This window comes from Sorex fumeus, unplaced genomic scaffold, assembly GCF_029834395.1.
Source record: "Sorex fumeus unplaced genomic scaffold, SorFum_2.1 ptg000128l, whole genome shotgun sequence".
Taxonomy (NCBI): Eukaryota; Metazoa; Chordata; class Mammalia; order Eulipotyphla; family Soricidae; genus Sorex; species Sorex fumeus.
The window spans coordinates 34781650-34797061 of NW_026606185.1; the positions used below are offsets into that span (position 1 = coordinate 34781650).

A 15412-nucleotide genomic window follows, 5' to 3' on the forward strand; every position below is an offset into this window, starting at 1 on the left:
ACTATAATGCAAAATCAAAATAGAAACTAGAGTTTTGGTAGCAATCACAATGTAGCATAGATAGATGCTAAATTATAATGAATACACAAGAAACCTTTGATTTATTTTTTCAAACAAGTGTTATTTCAATAGAAGAAAATTAAGAGAAGAAAAAAGAAATGACCAGAGACTCTAGTAAATGCAGGAATATACTAAACATCTATATATCCACTAAACTTCTGGATATACAATGCAGGGGATAAAGTGCTTACCTTCCGCACAAAGACCCTGACTGAATACCCAGCATCAGATATGGTCCCCCCCGGCCCCACCAGGAATGATCCTTGAGCACAAAGCCAGGAGTAAGCACTGCACACCACAGGAGTGTTACCAATACCCCCAACACACATACACACACACACACACACACACACACACACACACACGCTCAGTAGCAGCACAGACCTGAAACAGAGGCTACACTGAGTACAATTACTTAATGCTTAATCAAAATGTGTCTTCAGTAAGAAAAAAACACCATGCAACAAATACTGTATATGACTTGAATAAGGTATATAAGGAGAAACATTCACAGTGATAAGAGTGTAGAATGACGGTTGTGTGGGGCTGGATGGAAAGAGGAAACAGGAAGTTAGTGTTTAGAAGGTGCCATCCTTTTAGCACCCTCAGGATATATTCCCAGAAGTGGTACTGCTGGGTCAAATGGGAGCTCAATTTCTAGTTTTTTGAGAAATGTCCATAATTTTTTCCAAAAGGGCTGAACCAGTTGGCATTCCCACCAACAATGGAGAGTCCCTTTCTCCCCACATCCACACCAGCACTGATAGCTTTTGTTCTTCTGGATGTGTGCTAGTCTCTGTGGTGTGAGATGATATCTCATTGTTTTTTTTTTTAACTTTTATTTATTTATTTATTTTTAATAGTGAGACATAATGAGGTACAGTTGCAGACTTACACATTTTTGTGCTTGGGTTTCAATTATACAATGATCAAACCCTCATCCCTCCACCAGTGCGCATTTCCCACCACCAAGGATCCCAGTATCCCTCCCACCCCCCAGCCCCCATCCCATCCTGCCTCTGTGGCAGGGCATTTCCCTCTCTCTCCTTTTGAGTGTGGTTTGCAAAAGAGGCATTGAGTGGCAATCATGTTTGGTCCATAGCCTACTTTCAGCATGCTTCTCCCATCCTGGGAGGATCCTCCCAACACCCTTTATTTGGTGTTCCCTTCTCTTTCTGAGTTCCCTTTTCCCATAACATGTGTGGTTGGCCTCCAGGTCATTGAGTAAAATTCCTGGTACTAATCTCTGCCATTCTTGGGTGTTAGTTTCCTATTTTGTTACTTTATGTTCCCCAGATGAATGCAATCTTTCTATGTCTATCCCTTTCTTTCTGAGTCATTTTGCTTAGCATGATACTTTCCATGTAGTACCACTTGTATGTAAATTTCATGACTTCATCTTTTCTAACAGCTACATAGTACTGCACCGTGTAAATGTACCAAAGTTTCTTTAACCAGTCATCTGTTCTCGGGCACTCAGGTTTTTTCCAGATTCTGGCTATTGTAAAGAGTGCTGCAATAAACAGACAATTGACGATGTCACTTCGGCTATACTCATTGTTGTTTTGACCTGCATCTCCCTGATGATTCGTGATAAAGAGCATTTTTCATGTGCCTTTTGGCCATTTGAATTTCTTCTTTGAGAAAGTTTCTGTTCACTTCATTGCCCCATTTTCTGATGGGTTTAGATGTTTTCTTCTTGTAGAGTTCAACCAGTGCCTTGTATATCCTTGATATTAACCCCTTATCAGAAGGATACTGGGTGAATATCCTTTCCCTCTCATTACCTGTAATCTGTATTACAAACCATAATACCCATAAGTAGAGAGAATGGGGTAGGGTGGGGGAGACAGGCTTGGGGAGGAATACTGGGACATTGGTGGTGGAAAATGTATACTGGTGGAGGGATGGGTATTCAGTCATTGTATGACTGAAACTAAAAAATGAAAGTTTGGCAACTAGTTCAGAGTGATTCAATTGAGAAAGAAAGAGAGAAAGAAAGAGAGAAAGAAAGAAAGAAAGAAAGAAAGGAAAGAAAGAAGTAATATATTTCAACCCCCCTCACCCCCATATACAAAACAGTGCCATCTTGGGGGCTGGAATGAGAGTATAGCAGGTAGGGTGCTTGCCTTGCAAATGGCTGATCCAGGTTCAATCCCTGGAATCCCATACGGCCCCTCAGCAACGCCTAGACTGATCCCTGAGGGTACAGGCAGGAATAAGCCCCAAGCACCACGAGGTGTGGCCCAAAATACAAAAAAAGAAAAACATTTTTTAAAAATGGAAAGGTATAGACTTAGACCAAAGAAGTAATACAGCTGGTAGGGTATTTGCCTTGCACATGGAAGACCCAAGTTTGATCCCGAGAACACCAGATGGTCGCCCCGAATCCTGCTAGGAGTAATCCCAGAGTACTACATCTCAGGTGTGCCCCAAAGGGAAAAAAACAAGAAAGAAAAGGAGTCAGAAGGTGAGTACAAAACCCTACCACTCACCTTGCCTGAAGCAAGGTAATTTGTAGCAAGTCAGGAGTAAAACTTGGCTTCCTTGTTTTTAATTTCATTACAAACTGGACACCTAAGATATAATGTAGATGTACTCTGAGAGCAGCTAAGGTGAATTATATATACTTATGAAAAAAAGTCATTTAATAGCTGCACATTTTCAAGAGACCATATTAATCAAATACAATTATGCAGAATTATGAGCTAAATATGTAAGAATAAACAAAGGCAAATCTTTGGCCCCTAGCACAAAAATTCCCTCAATGAGGAGAATATTAAGTTGTTTTTTAATTTTATAAGGAAACTGAGAATGTGTAAGAGGAGTAGATCATAAGTGCCCCTGGCAAACTTTAGTTAAGCTATTTAGTTGAAATTAAGCTAAACTTTCATTTTTAACAGCAAATAAATGTCCATATCTTAATAAGCCAGTTATCAAAGGTCTCAAAGCAAAGTTTATATTAAATAAAGCTAAAGAGACCCTTAACATTTCACTTAGCGTGTCCCTTTTTTGACTATGGAAAGATTCTGAATAGTTTATAATTCATTGTCTAGAAAATGGTCTCAATGTTCTGTGACAATTTATTTTGAGGCTTAATAGCCTTTGTTTTCAGTACACTCCTTCTTATAAGTGCCCAAATTTGCTGTTTGAGGCATTCTTTTTTTGTGTTTTTTTTTTTTTATTTGAATCACATTGGGGCTGGAGCAATAGCACAGCAGGTAGGGCTTTTGCCTTGCACATGGCCAACCCAGGTTCAATTCCCAGCATCCCATATGGTCCCCTGAGCACCATATGGGATGCTGGGTAATTCAGGCAGGGGTAATTCCTGAGTGCAGAGCCAGGACTAACCCCTATGCATCGCCAAGTGTGACCCAAAAAGCCCAAATAAATAAATAAATAAATATTTGAATCACAGTGAGATACACAGTTACAAAATTGTTCGTGGTTGGGTTTCGGTCATATAATGCTCCAATACCGGTCCCTTCACCAGTGCACATTTTCCACCACCAACATCCCAGTTTCCCTCATAGTCCCCCATGCCTGCCTCCATGGCAAACAATTTCTCCTTCACCCCCTGCCTCTCCCTCCCCTCTCCCCACCTCTCTCTCACACTCTTGTACTGACAGACCTCCCATGCAGAGGAAGCAGTCTGATCATTAACTCATGAAAAAGGCATTTCCACCCTCTGATCCCTCCTCATCTCATCTTCAAGCCAAATTCTCTTATTTATTTTGCTCCCACTATAAAACCCCTAATCTTACTGGATTCATGTGACTAGCCCGGCAAGCTACCAAGAGTATCTCACCCACACAGCAAAACGTGACAAGCTACCCATGATGTATTCGATATGCCAAACACAGTAACAAGTGTCACAATGGAGACGTTACTGGGCCGGCTCGAGCAAATCGATGAACAATGGGAGGACAGTGACAGTGACATAATTTTCTTACTTATTTTCTCCTATACACACTTGTGGATTAAAAAGAAAAATATTTACTTTATAAATTAATATCCCCTATCAAGTCATTAACCTACTTCAAACACCTGCTAGTGTCCCTACCTTGTCCCTGATATGGTTCTTAACATGCCTTGTTACGGGTGCACCAACTACTCACCACTAAGACATTCCAAGTGACACACCCATCATCCTTTCAAGAGGAAAACTGTGGGGCCAGCCGTACAGTGGAGACGGCTCCTGCCATGCATGCAGCTGACCCTGGTTTGAGGCTCCCTTCTCCTTGTTTTCAATTCTATTTTCTGTTTCAATTCTATCTTCCTCTTCATTTCCCATGCTTACAGGAGCCTCTCATCTAAGAGATACCTAATTTTAAAAAAGATTAAAATAGGGGCTAGAGTGACAGTACAGTGGGGAGGGCATTTGCCTTGCATGCGGCTGACCCAGGTCCAATCCATAGTATCTCATATGGTCCCAGAGCACTGCCAGGAGTAATTCCTGAGTGCAGAGGCAGGAGTAACTCCTGAGGACCAACAGATGTGACCCAAATAGCCAACTTTAATAAAAATTAAAGCAGGTTCTGTCCCTTCCCACTAAAATCTGAACGTCTGAAGATTAAGTTTAAAGATTTTTGTTTTGGTGCCACATCCAGTGGTGCCAAGAGTATAAACTCCTAGTTCAGTGTTCAGGGAGTTGCCAACTCCCCACAGGTCTTGGGAATACCATATGTCAGTCATCAAACATGAGCCTACTGCATGCACAGTATGCGCTCAGCCCTTGAACTACTGCTCTGACCTAGAAACTTCATATTTAAGGAGGAGGGGTATGGGCTACACCCAGTGGTACTTAGGGGCTTACTTCTGGCTCTGTGCTCAGGGATTATTCCTGGTTGAGTTTTGGGGGAACCATATGTGGTGCCGCAGATCAAACTGGGGTTGGCTGCCTGGAAAACAAGCAACTAACCTGCTGTACTATCTCTCTAGTCAAGAAATTTCACTTTTAATAAAAAGCATCACCATCTTTCTCTCCCACCCTTCTTTTCAGAAATAAATCTGACTTCTAATAAGGCACCCCAGCTATGCTACACCTTCCACTTGAATCTGCAATGTTCAAAAATATCTAGGAATTTTTGTAAAATTACTACTTTTGGATCTAGCTTGATTAATTGGTCATTAATTCATCTGACTGGTACTTTTTTTTTTTGCTTTTTGGGTCACATCCAACAATGCTCAGGGGTTACTCCTGGCTCTGTACTCAGAAATTACTCCCAGCAGTGCTTGGGGGACCAGATGGGATGCTGGGGATCGAACCCAGGTCGGCTGCATGCAAGACAAAACGCCCTATCTGCTGTACTATCGCTCCAGGCCCCTGATTGGTACTTGTTAACTTTGAAATCCCAAATATGAACAGCTGTGGGGCCCTGGGTCTGATCTTCAGCACTGAAGAAATAGCCTCCCCCGACCAACTGCCTCCCCCGCAAAAAAACCCTGATCTGAAGGATCAAGTTGGGAGATGTTTAAAATAGGTCTAGTTATTTCTCCTTTCTCCTGCTCTCAGTTCTGCTCCAAGATTAGAATGAGACATTATTAGAACATAAACAGAATGGAAAGGTGGAGAGGCATTATAAAATTAATTAAATATTGTCTCTGAATTATCTCCAAAATGCCTCTCCTACCTTCAAGTCCACAGTTCAGAACAAGAGACTACCCTGATATGAGTTTGTTCAAAGTCAAACTATCTAGGAATTTTTGTGGAATTGCTAGTTTTGGATCTAGCTTGATTCAATGGTCATTAATTCATCTGACTGGTAGTTTTTAACTTTGAAAAGTCAAATACGTACAACCGTGAGGTCCTGGGTTTGATCTGCGTTACTCTACAGTCCTCAGATACACGAGGACTAAGTATCTAAGGCAACTTACTTAGATATCAAACTTTCCACACGACTGCCTACTGATAAGCATGGAGCTACGGTCTTGCTAAGATCTCTAAGTACTATTTGAGGTATGATATATTTCCGGGTGTGTCTCTCCTAGAGAAAAAGAAAACTGTAACACCCTAAGTCTATTGTCTGATATAGACCACAAAGAAAGGCTAATACTCAGAATTTCCAATACCCAGCCACTCACTCCAGATGAAGCCAGGCCCACCTCTGACAAAGCACATCCACTCCACACTGCAGCATGAAGCACACTGCAACAAAGTCACAACATTTTGGTTTCCTAGGGCTAAATTTAATTTTAATTAAAATTTCAATCACACTAAAATATAATGTATTAAGTGTGCAATAGCACTGTCAAAAATAACAATGCACAGTTTTATTTTAAAATATTTTATTGGGGCTGGAGTGATAGCATAGCGGGTAGGGCGTTTGCCTTGCACGCGACTGACCCGGGTTTGATTCCCAGCATCTCATATGGTCCCCTGAGCATCGCTAGGGGTAATTCCTGAGTGCAGAGCCAGTAGTAACCCCTGTGCATCGCCAGGCATGACCCAAAAAAAACAATTTTACTGGACCAGAGAGACAGTACAGGAGTTACTTAGGCACTTGCCTTGTATGCAGTCAACCCTGATATGATCCCTGGTACTGCCAGAAGTGATCCCTGAGCAGCACTGAGTATCACCCCAAAACAAAAATAAATAAAAATACTCTATCACTGGAACGACAGCACAGCACAGCACAGCAGGAAGGGCATTTGCCTTGCACATGGCCAACCCAGGTTTGATTCCCAGCATCCCATATGGTCCCCCAAGCACCGCCAGGAGTAATTCCTGAGTGCAAAGCCAGGTGTGACCCAAAAATAAAAAATAAATGCTCTATTGCTAAAAAAAAAAAGCTAATCATCATCTGAGCTATTCAAATAATGAAGCCAGACAAATGACATCATCAAGCAGGCTGCCACAAACCTTCAATTCGTTTAAAAAAAAAAAGGCACATTTTCCCTACAGTATAATAAAATTAGTAATGACAATGTAATACTACTCTATTTATAAAGATTTTTTAAAAAATCTATTATTTGCAACATCATGGATGGAACAAAGAGGTAATATTCTTAGTAAAATAAGTCAAAGACAAATACAATATGATTTCACCCATATATGTAGATCAACAAATGAAGAAAACAAACATAATTTTGATTTATATGGCTGTGTACCTGAAACCTATATAATACAATAAATGCTACTTTAATTAAAAATAAGGGGAAACGCTATTTCACAGCTTTTAGAATTGAGCATGGATTTTCTTCTTTAGATTCAACATATACATCATCACCAAAACAAGGAAAAAATAATTAGCCTATGATATTTTTGGAAATATAATTGGACCAATACTTAAAGATAAATGTGTGGAAAATAAATAATAAAATATAAATTTATTAACTAAATCTCATCTGAAAAATAGAGTAAGATTATTATAAATGACATCTTTAGAAAAATTGTACTGGTGGGGCCTGAAAGATTGTACAACGGGTAAGGTCTTGTCCTGCACGCAGCAGACCCCAGCTCCATCCTTGGCCCCAAATATGATTCTCTGGACAGAGCCAGGCATCCCCCCTAAGTAGATAGAGAGTGATCTGAACAGGGTCAAAGCAATAGCTAATTGGGTAGGAAGCTTGCCTTGAACATGGCTGACCCAGGTTTGATTCCCGGCACCTCCGATGGTTCCTTGAGTACCACCAGGAGTGATCCCTGAGCACAGAGCAAGAATTAAGCCCTCAGCACTGCTGGTGTGTCCCCCAAATAACAACAACAAAGACAAAAGAGCGTATCCCTTAAGCACCGTCGAGCAGGTCCCAACAACTTCCCAAGCTGCTAGAATCCATTTAAGTAGCCTTACAATGTGTTTAAAGTAAAAATCAAAACATTTTTAAATGAGTATCTTGTTGTCATCTTGGGGGCATTACCCAAGGTAAGTTCAGGTGGTCCTAGGGGCTACAGCAGCGGGAACCCTGGCCTACAGCAAGCAAAGCATTCACATCTCTCTCCACCCGTTTTAAAATAATTTTTAATAAATCCTAAAAGGCATGTCTAACAAACTCGATTCAATAAAACTGGACTTCCTGCTTACCTCATACAAGATAATGTTCTGCATTAGAAATGCAAATATGAATAAGACATCCATCCAACAGAAGTTTAAGACTAATAAGTCAGAGGTTTTTAAACACAAGTTTAACAATATATAACTTTCCTACCCGGTACGAATTTTTTTTTGCTGGGGGGTGGGGGTGGGGGAAGTTATCAAAGTACAAATATTCTAGTAAAATATTAACATTTTTAAAAATAAATTTTAAAAAATTACTAACACTACATCATAATCCGTGAGGCCCAAACATTTGATTTGATCATTTGTAGGTTTCACATGGATTACAGCAATGACATATTTGACTTAAAATACAATAGTAACCAATTTTACAGTACTGAGAGCAAGTCTGATTGCTCTCATAGAGAGCAAAAACTAAACCATAGTTTACTAGCTCTAAAAGCAACACAGGTGGGCATACCTCCTTGTAGTCTTTAAAAAAAAAATTCAGAATCTTCAGGAAACAATGCAATTTTATCATTAGAAAGAGCTACCTAACACATGTGGGAAAAAAATAATAAAGTGATAAAGATCCTAAAATGTTCCCTTTTTGTATCCAACTGCAACTTTGGAGTATTCTCTTTAGATTTCTGGGGATTTTGAGGAAGGGAATTTGAAAATATCACTGTTGACCACAACTGAAATCAGTATATGAATATGTAACATTCTACGAGTTGGTGGGGTTTTGCCTGCAGGCTGGCCGTCAGCAATCAGACAGAGCAGCTGCAGGAGGCAGGGGAAATATAGTGTCCCTTCCAAACAAACAACAAAGGAGAAAAATCTGTTTCCAGGCCAACCCCAAGTGAGCTCAATTATTATCAGGATCTCGAAGAAACTGAACACATGAGCATGTACTGTGCATGTGCTGTATGTGCAGAGACACAGCTACAGTCTTTACAAGTAACATTACTGAATCCTAATTAGGGAGACGATGCTCCCAAGTGGTGCTCCCCACGGCACCGGAGACCCACCAAGGCCTTCGTAGGTGTACTCCAGTCCTTTGTACTATCTCCTGGTCTCTTAAATCACACCTAAGATTCTATGTGTAATCTATGTATTACACATGAAATATTTGTTTCAGATTTATCAAGACTTAAAGATATTGTATCTACAATACCATATCTACAGAATTAAGTCCACTTCCCCTCAAGTGTACAATGACGGTGACACTGCTTAGGGAAAACTGTCCTCACCTTCCACCGAGGTTTACAGTCTTTAGGCCTCCAGTGTCCTCCTGGTTCAATATCTAAATCCTTGGAGAAGAGTTGATGAATTTCATCAAAACTTACTTCACTTACGTTGACATTGAGGAATCCCCCTAGGAGGTCAAAAAAGCCAAGAACTGTTATACATTTGCTTTAAAGATAAAAACAGTAACAATTAATTAGCTGATGGCATAAGCAGTTTTCAGGACCACACATTCACTTTCATCAAGCAATTCTTAATACCATCCCCTTCACTTTTGGTTTGGGTGATAAATTGCCTGGTTGGCCAGCTAAAGAAAATCAAATCATCTAAACCTTGTGTTTTCAATATATTGAATACTTAAATGTTTGTTAGGAAATGTTTGTATATTATTATAATTTTGCATACCACTGTAATTAAACAACCATTCAGGTGTTTTCAAACATTTTAATTTCAACAAACTTTTTAATAATCAACAAAAGGATAATAGGGTATATAAGAGGTATTAAGTAGTTTGTTAGACTCAGAGCTAAAGTGTACACTTTTCAACAAAATAGGAGACTAACACCCAAGAATGGCCGAGATTAGTACCAGGAATTTTGCTCCATGGCTTGGAGGCCAGATACACATGCTAGGGGAAAAGGAAGCTCGGAGAGAGAAGGGAGCACCAAATAAAGAGTGTTGGGAGGATACTCCCAGGATGGGAGAAGCATGCTGAAAGTAGACTATAGACCAAACATGACTGACACTCAATGCCTCTTTTGCAAACCACAACACCCAAAAGGAGAGAGAGAACAAAAGGGTATACCCTGCCACAGAGGCAGGGTGGGATGGGGGGTGGGAGGGATACTGGGATCCGTGGTGGTAGGAAATGGGCACTGGTGGAGGGATGGATATTTGATCATTGTATAACTGAAACCCAAGCACAAAAATTTGTAAGTCTACAACTCATGGTGTATCATCACTAATAAAAATTTAAAAAATAAATAAAGTCTACACTTTTCTAGTGAATTATTTTTCATCTCTAAGCCTCAGTTTTCTCTATTGCTAAAGGACAGGCTAATACTGCCCCCCTCCCAACATGGTTCTGTCTGAAATATAAACAGTACATAGGGATGATAGGTCAATTTTAATACCAATCACAAAGTATACATGCTATAAACACCACCCATGTTGGACAACAAAACTTTGAGAGAATTTGCAGATACCGTCCAACAATTTATTCTGAAGACCCTACGTATCCCCTTAACATGCAGAACTACAATACCAAAGACTTCTATTAGGCACTCTCTCTCTAAATATTATGTATTACTAAAGGTGTCATTAGCAGTTTTTCTTACACCATAAAAATACAAATAAATCTTGGATGAAAAAACACTTCCAGTAACTTAATCAAGGATAGAACCAAGAAAAGAACTAAATCCTTTCTAACTATTATCTTGTAAAATTAAAAATAACGAATATTGAGGTTTCACAATTCACATATTCTGGTCTCAACTGGCCATACATTTATTTCTTCTCAAGAACCCCTAAAGTCTGGGGGCTGGAGCGATGGCACAGCGGGTAGGGCGTTTGCCTTGCACACGGCCAACCTGGGTTCAATTCCAAGCATCCCATATGGTCCCCCGAGCACCGCAAGGAATCATACCTGGGTGCATGAACCAGGAGTAACCCCTGTGCATCTCCAGGTGTGCATGAACCAGGAGTAACCCCTGTGCATCTCCAGGTGTGACCCAAAAAGCAAAAAAGAAAGAAAAAAGAACCCCTAAAATCTCACTGTTACATTCCAGAATAGAGGACTCCTCAGACACCTCTCTCTCCATCCGTCTCTCCTCCTAAGTAGGCAGAAACATGGGTCTCTTTCCATGAGACAGAAGCTAGAGTGAAACATTTCAAGTGCAAATGCCTGAGTATTCATCAAATAACTTGAGATAAAACAAATCTGCAATGTTCCAATGTCTGCCTATTGAGCTGACAATGCTTACAATCTTTTATAACCAAATATTCTCCCTTTGTGTGACAATATATGTGAACGAGCTGTCAATCTAAAGAAGTTTAGATTTATCAAGAGAGCGACCTATAAACTTACACAGAAAGGGTAGATCAAATGTAGGACGGATTAGTAAACACAAGTACGCCCTATCATGGCTCTGCTGTAAGAAACCAAACCTAGCACTGGAATGAAATAAAACTCACACAAAACTGATGCATTTAAGGCTATACATGATTACTAAAATGATAGTAATTAGGCTAAATAATAAGCAGTTCATATAACTGAAGTTAGTATTCTTTATGCATCGCTAAACCAGATTTTATAGCTTTTTCCAGCTTGACTGCTTCAACAACTGTAATCACTATTCTCAGCAGTTTTCTCTAGTGTCATTTGCAGTTTGATTTTCAAACGCAGGCAAAGAGACAGTCCTTGTATCTATCTCCTCAATGGTCAGATCTCCTGTGTCTCACTGACTACTCCCAAGGCCCCAGGCACCTCAAGTTGACCTCTCTCCAGGTTGCCTCTCCCCCATCCACATGGTCCCTTAGCCATATTTCTGTGTTTATAGCTCTGCTCCGAAGGCTTAATGCTGCTGAAATTCAAAGATACCTGAGTGGCCAGGAGTATGAACAGAATCATTACTTGGTGAAGGGAAAAGGGAGAGGTAAGAGGGAAACATTAAAGAGTGATGGAGAAGGAGAAAAAGTAAACACTGACCATGGGGGTGGGCTGAGGTGGGGTTAAGGAGAAGACCTTGTACATGTGAAGAAAAGGGAAATAGGTATGTTCTAGAGGACAGGCAAAAAGCAACACAAGACAGAGAAATTAGAGCAAATGTGTCTTCCAAACTGTCCGCAGTAGAAACTCAAGGTGTGGACCCCAAACCATAATATGTACACAAGTGTGCATATGAATATATTTCTTAAAACAATGCCCAATTCTTACAGATTATATTTATATTTTTATTTCAAGTAATATTTAAAGCATAAATTTTAATATTACTTAAATATTTCAAGTAATATTTAAAGCATAACGCTTTAAAGCTAGAGATTCTGATCTCTAGCATAAAGCTAGAGATTCTGATCTCTAGCCAGAAATTTTTTTATAAATCCCCAGTTGAAAATAGCTTCAATCAGTTTGAGACCTACATCTAATTTTTTTATATTCTAAATCCCAATTCTGGTCCTTTGGCTTGTGCTGTTGCTTTACCCTCAGAGTTCTAAATGGGCAGAAAGACCTGAATTTCCGTAGAAATAACCCTTCAGGGTCAGAGACAGTAATAGGAGAGTAGGAATCAGCCTTATTTGAAAGTGCTTTGGATGACTCAGACACCACATATGGTCCCCTGAACACGGAACCATGAAGAGCCACTGAGCACCACTGGGTGTGGCCTTCCCCTTCTCCACAATCCCCTCCTCCCCCCAAGAAAGAAATAGCCCTTCGGGTGTATTAATACCCAAAGTCACAATACTATTTTAATGATCAGAGGGCACATCCCTGCCCAACCTCAGGGCATGTGCCCCACACCTGCTGGCCCCTAGGAAGCCAATACTGGACGCTGCACATTCCCAAGGCTTGACTTAGGTTTCTCGTCTTCTAGAATTCTATAACCTCTGCTCACGTAAATGACTTCTTACTTGACTATTCTTGAAGTGACCAACTCCAAAATTCTGCATATCAAGTGATATAGTCACTTGTAGTCACACATCCAGATGAAGCAAGAAAAGGGAAGGACAAGAAGGCAGACTGCAGTCCTGCCTCGCCCTTCTCTCTGCATCCTTTCCACATGTATTGACCCATTGGCTCCAACAAGGTTGAAAATATTCCTTAAGGTCATTTATGCACAGATACCCCACATGAAGGTGACCTAAGACATCAGCCAAAATACAACACAAACCCTTGTTTCCTATCCTTCCCATACTGCACAGTTCATAATACACATCCAAGTGCCTTCCTTCCTCAAGGTTCCCTCTAGCTTTACTCAAAAAGATTCACTTATAACCTTCATCTAATAGTCTTTGAAATGCCTTGTGAATCCACCCCTGGGGCGTCATACCTTTTCATCATCTCTCTCCCAACTGTTTCCCTTGACCCTGACTGTAGGATAACACTTCCTGCATAGCCTCAGGTAGTTTAAGTTTATTGGGTTGCTCCCATGACAGGACTCTCATTCCTCTGTGTTTATTTGTAACTTCTTTCTTTGTGCTCTGTTGACTTGTAAATATTGTTTTTCTCTTCTCCCTAAGTCTTTTGCATAGTTTATTCTGAGCAATATCCTTTTTGTATGGACACAAGAGGACAGTATATGCTATGCTTTTGTAATGTGACTCTCCATGATATTTTCCTCCTGGGCATCTGTTCTCTCACCTAAGCCTCAGCAGACCTTACTTCCTAGCACCCTTAAAAGCAAGGTCCCGAGACGAGAGACTGGATGGAACCAAGGCAAGCAGTAAGCTATGTGCTACCCTGGCATCGAGATGGGCCTAGCCAAAGTGCCATAATGCTTAAATATAAGTTAAGAGCTTGGTCATGGACAAATGCTGTCATGATCCAAAAAGTAGTAACTAGATTCGGACCCTGCTAGGTTAAGAAAGATTAATCTGGTCTGAGCTCTGTAGTCTGAGTCTGTGGCAAGATGTTCCCAGGAGAGCTGCCCTACAAGCCTCAATGTATTTCTTACTGTGTCCATACAAAAATAACTAGTATTAAGATGTTGATAGAGTTACTGGACTGAGAAAAGGAGAAAAACACCTTATGAGGTATTCTGCCTGAGGTAGTCAGGAAAGGCTTGGAATACCTCGTAGGTGGTGTTCGCTTTGAATTTGGTGGGCCCTCCAGAAGGGCTTTCTTATGTTCATTTGGCTACCAGACTGGGTGCAGTGTCAGCCCAGAGTTCTGGGGAGTTGGAGAGACAAGAGAGCTGGGGAGAGAGTGAGAAAGAGCTGGGCAGCAAGATGGACCATGGAGAGACTAGCAAGGGGGACAGAGAGAGAGAAGAATGTAGAGGAAGAATACAGGAGCAAGCATGTGGAGAGAGAGCCCAGGTTGCGAGATGGAGCGTGAAGAGATGAGCGGGAGAGACAGAAGGAGACAGGAACGAGGGCAGTGTGAGACTAGAATGGGAGGCTCAGAGAGACTGGGGCTGGCGTGTGGGAAGAATGGAATAGATGGCAACTGATCAACCAACCAGCTTGGCCCTCGTCTCCTCCACCATTTCCTCCACTGTCTGCCCCATGGCCCAGGCCGCCCTGGCTGGGGCAGCCCTGGCTTGGGGGTGGGGGTGGGGGGGGGGAGGGGAGCCCTGGGCCCATCCCACATGCAGGCCGCTAGGGGACCACCGGGGGTTTTATACACTTGACTATTAATAAATTGACACTCTCCTTTAAAGTCATAATCCACATCCTTGGGGCCCTTGCACTGAACTGGAAGCAGCAGCCCCCAGGTTCCTTTGAGTATTGTTTGGGAACTCCCCATGCCCAAAACCCCAGATGAATACACTAAAAGTTAAAAAAGAATATCACTGTATCACTGTCATCCAGTTGTTCATTGATTTACTTGAGCAGGCGCCAATAACATCTCCATTCATCCCAGAGCTGAGACGTTAGAAGCCTCTCCTTACCAGCCTTTCCCAACAATTGGAGACTCTTTCAGGGTCAGGGGAATGAGACCTGTCATTGTTACTGTCTTTGGCATATCGAATATGCCACAGGGAGCTTGCCAGGCTCTGCCTTGTAGGTGGGATACTCTCTGAGAGGCAGGAAAAGAAAAAAAGAGTGGCTAGTTTTTATGAGTCACTCTAAAAAGGTATATTCTCTGCCTTCCCCAGCCACTAAACTGTGCCTATGGGCTCAGAGAACGCACAGGGGTCAAAGTGCTTGCCTTGCATGCCACTGACTCTAGTCCAGTCCCCAGCACCACAAGGTCCTCCCAGCAGAGCTGGGCAAGTCCTCATGGTGTGATCCAAAGCCCACAAACATGCCCCAACTGTGCTTATGGTGGCTCCTGTGAAATTTCCCTTAGCCAAGTTCAGAGGACTTCCTCATACCTCGTTGAACTTGCTTCCTCCAAGGTATGAGATCAACTGAACGCTCCCAAGAAGTCTTTCCTTGCTGTCCTCTGCCATCCCCTCTCTGACTCA

General features: G+C 41.4%; 1 protein-coding gene across 1 annotated transcript in view; it reads right to left on the bottom strand.

Annotated features, from left to right (window-relative positions):
- Window positions 1–15412, bottom strand: part of B4GALT6 (beta-1,4-galactosyltransferase 6) — a 75325-nt gene that overhangs the window by 28139 nt on the left and 31774 nt on the right. The window contains exon 4 of the mRNA XM_056138063.1: window positions 9290–9414. Within this exon, the coding sequence (XP_055994038.1) occupies window positions 9290–9414 (125 nt within the window). The remainder of the gene's footprint in view (window positions 1–9289; window positions 9415–15412) is intronic.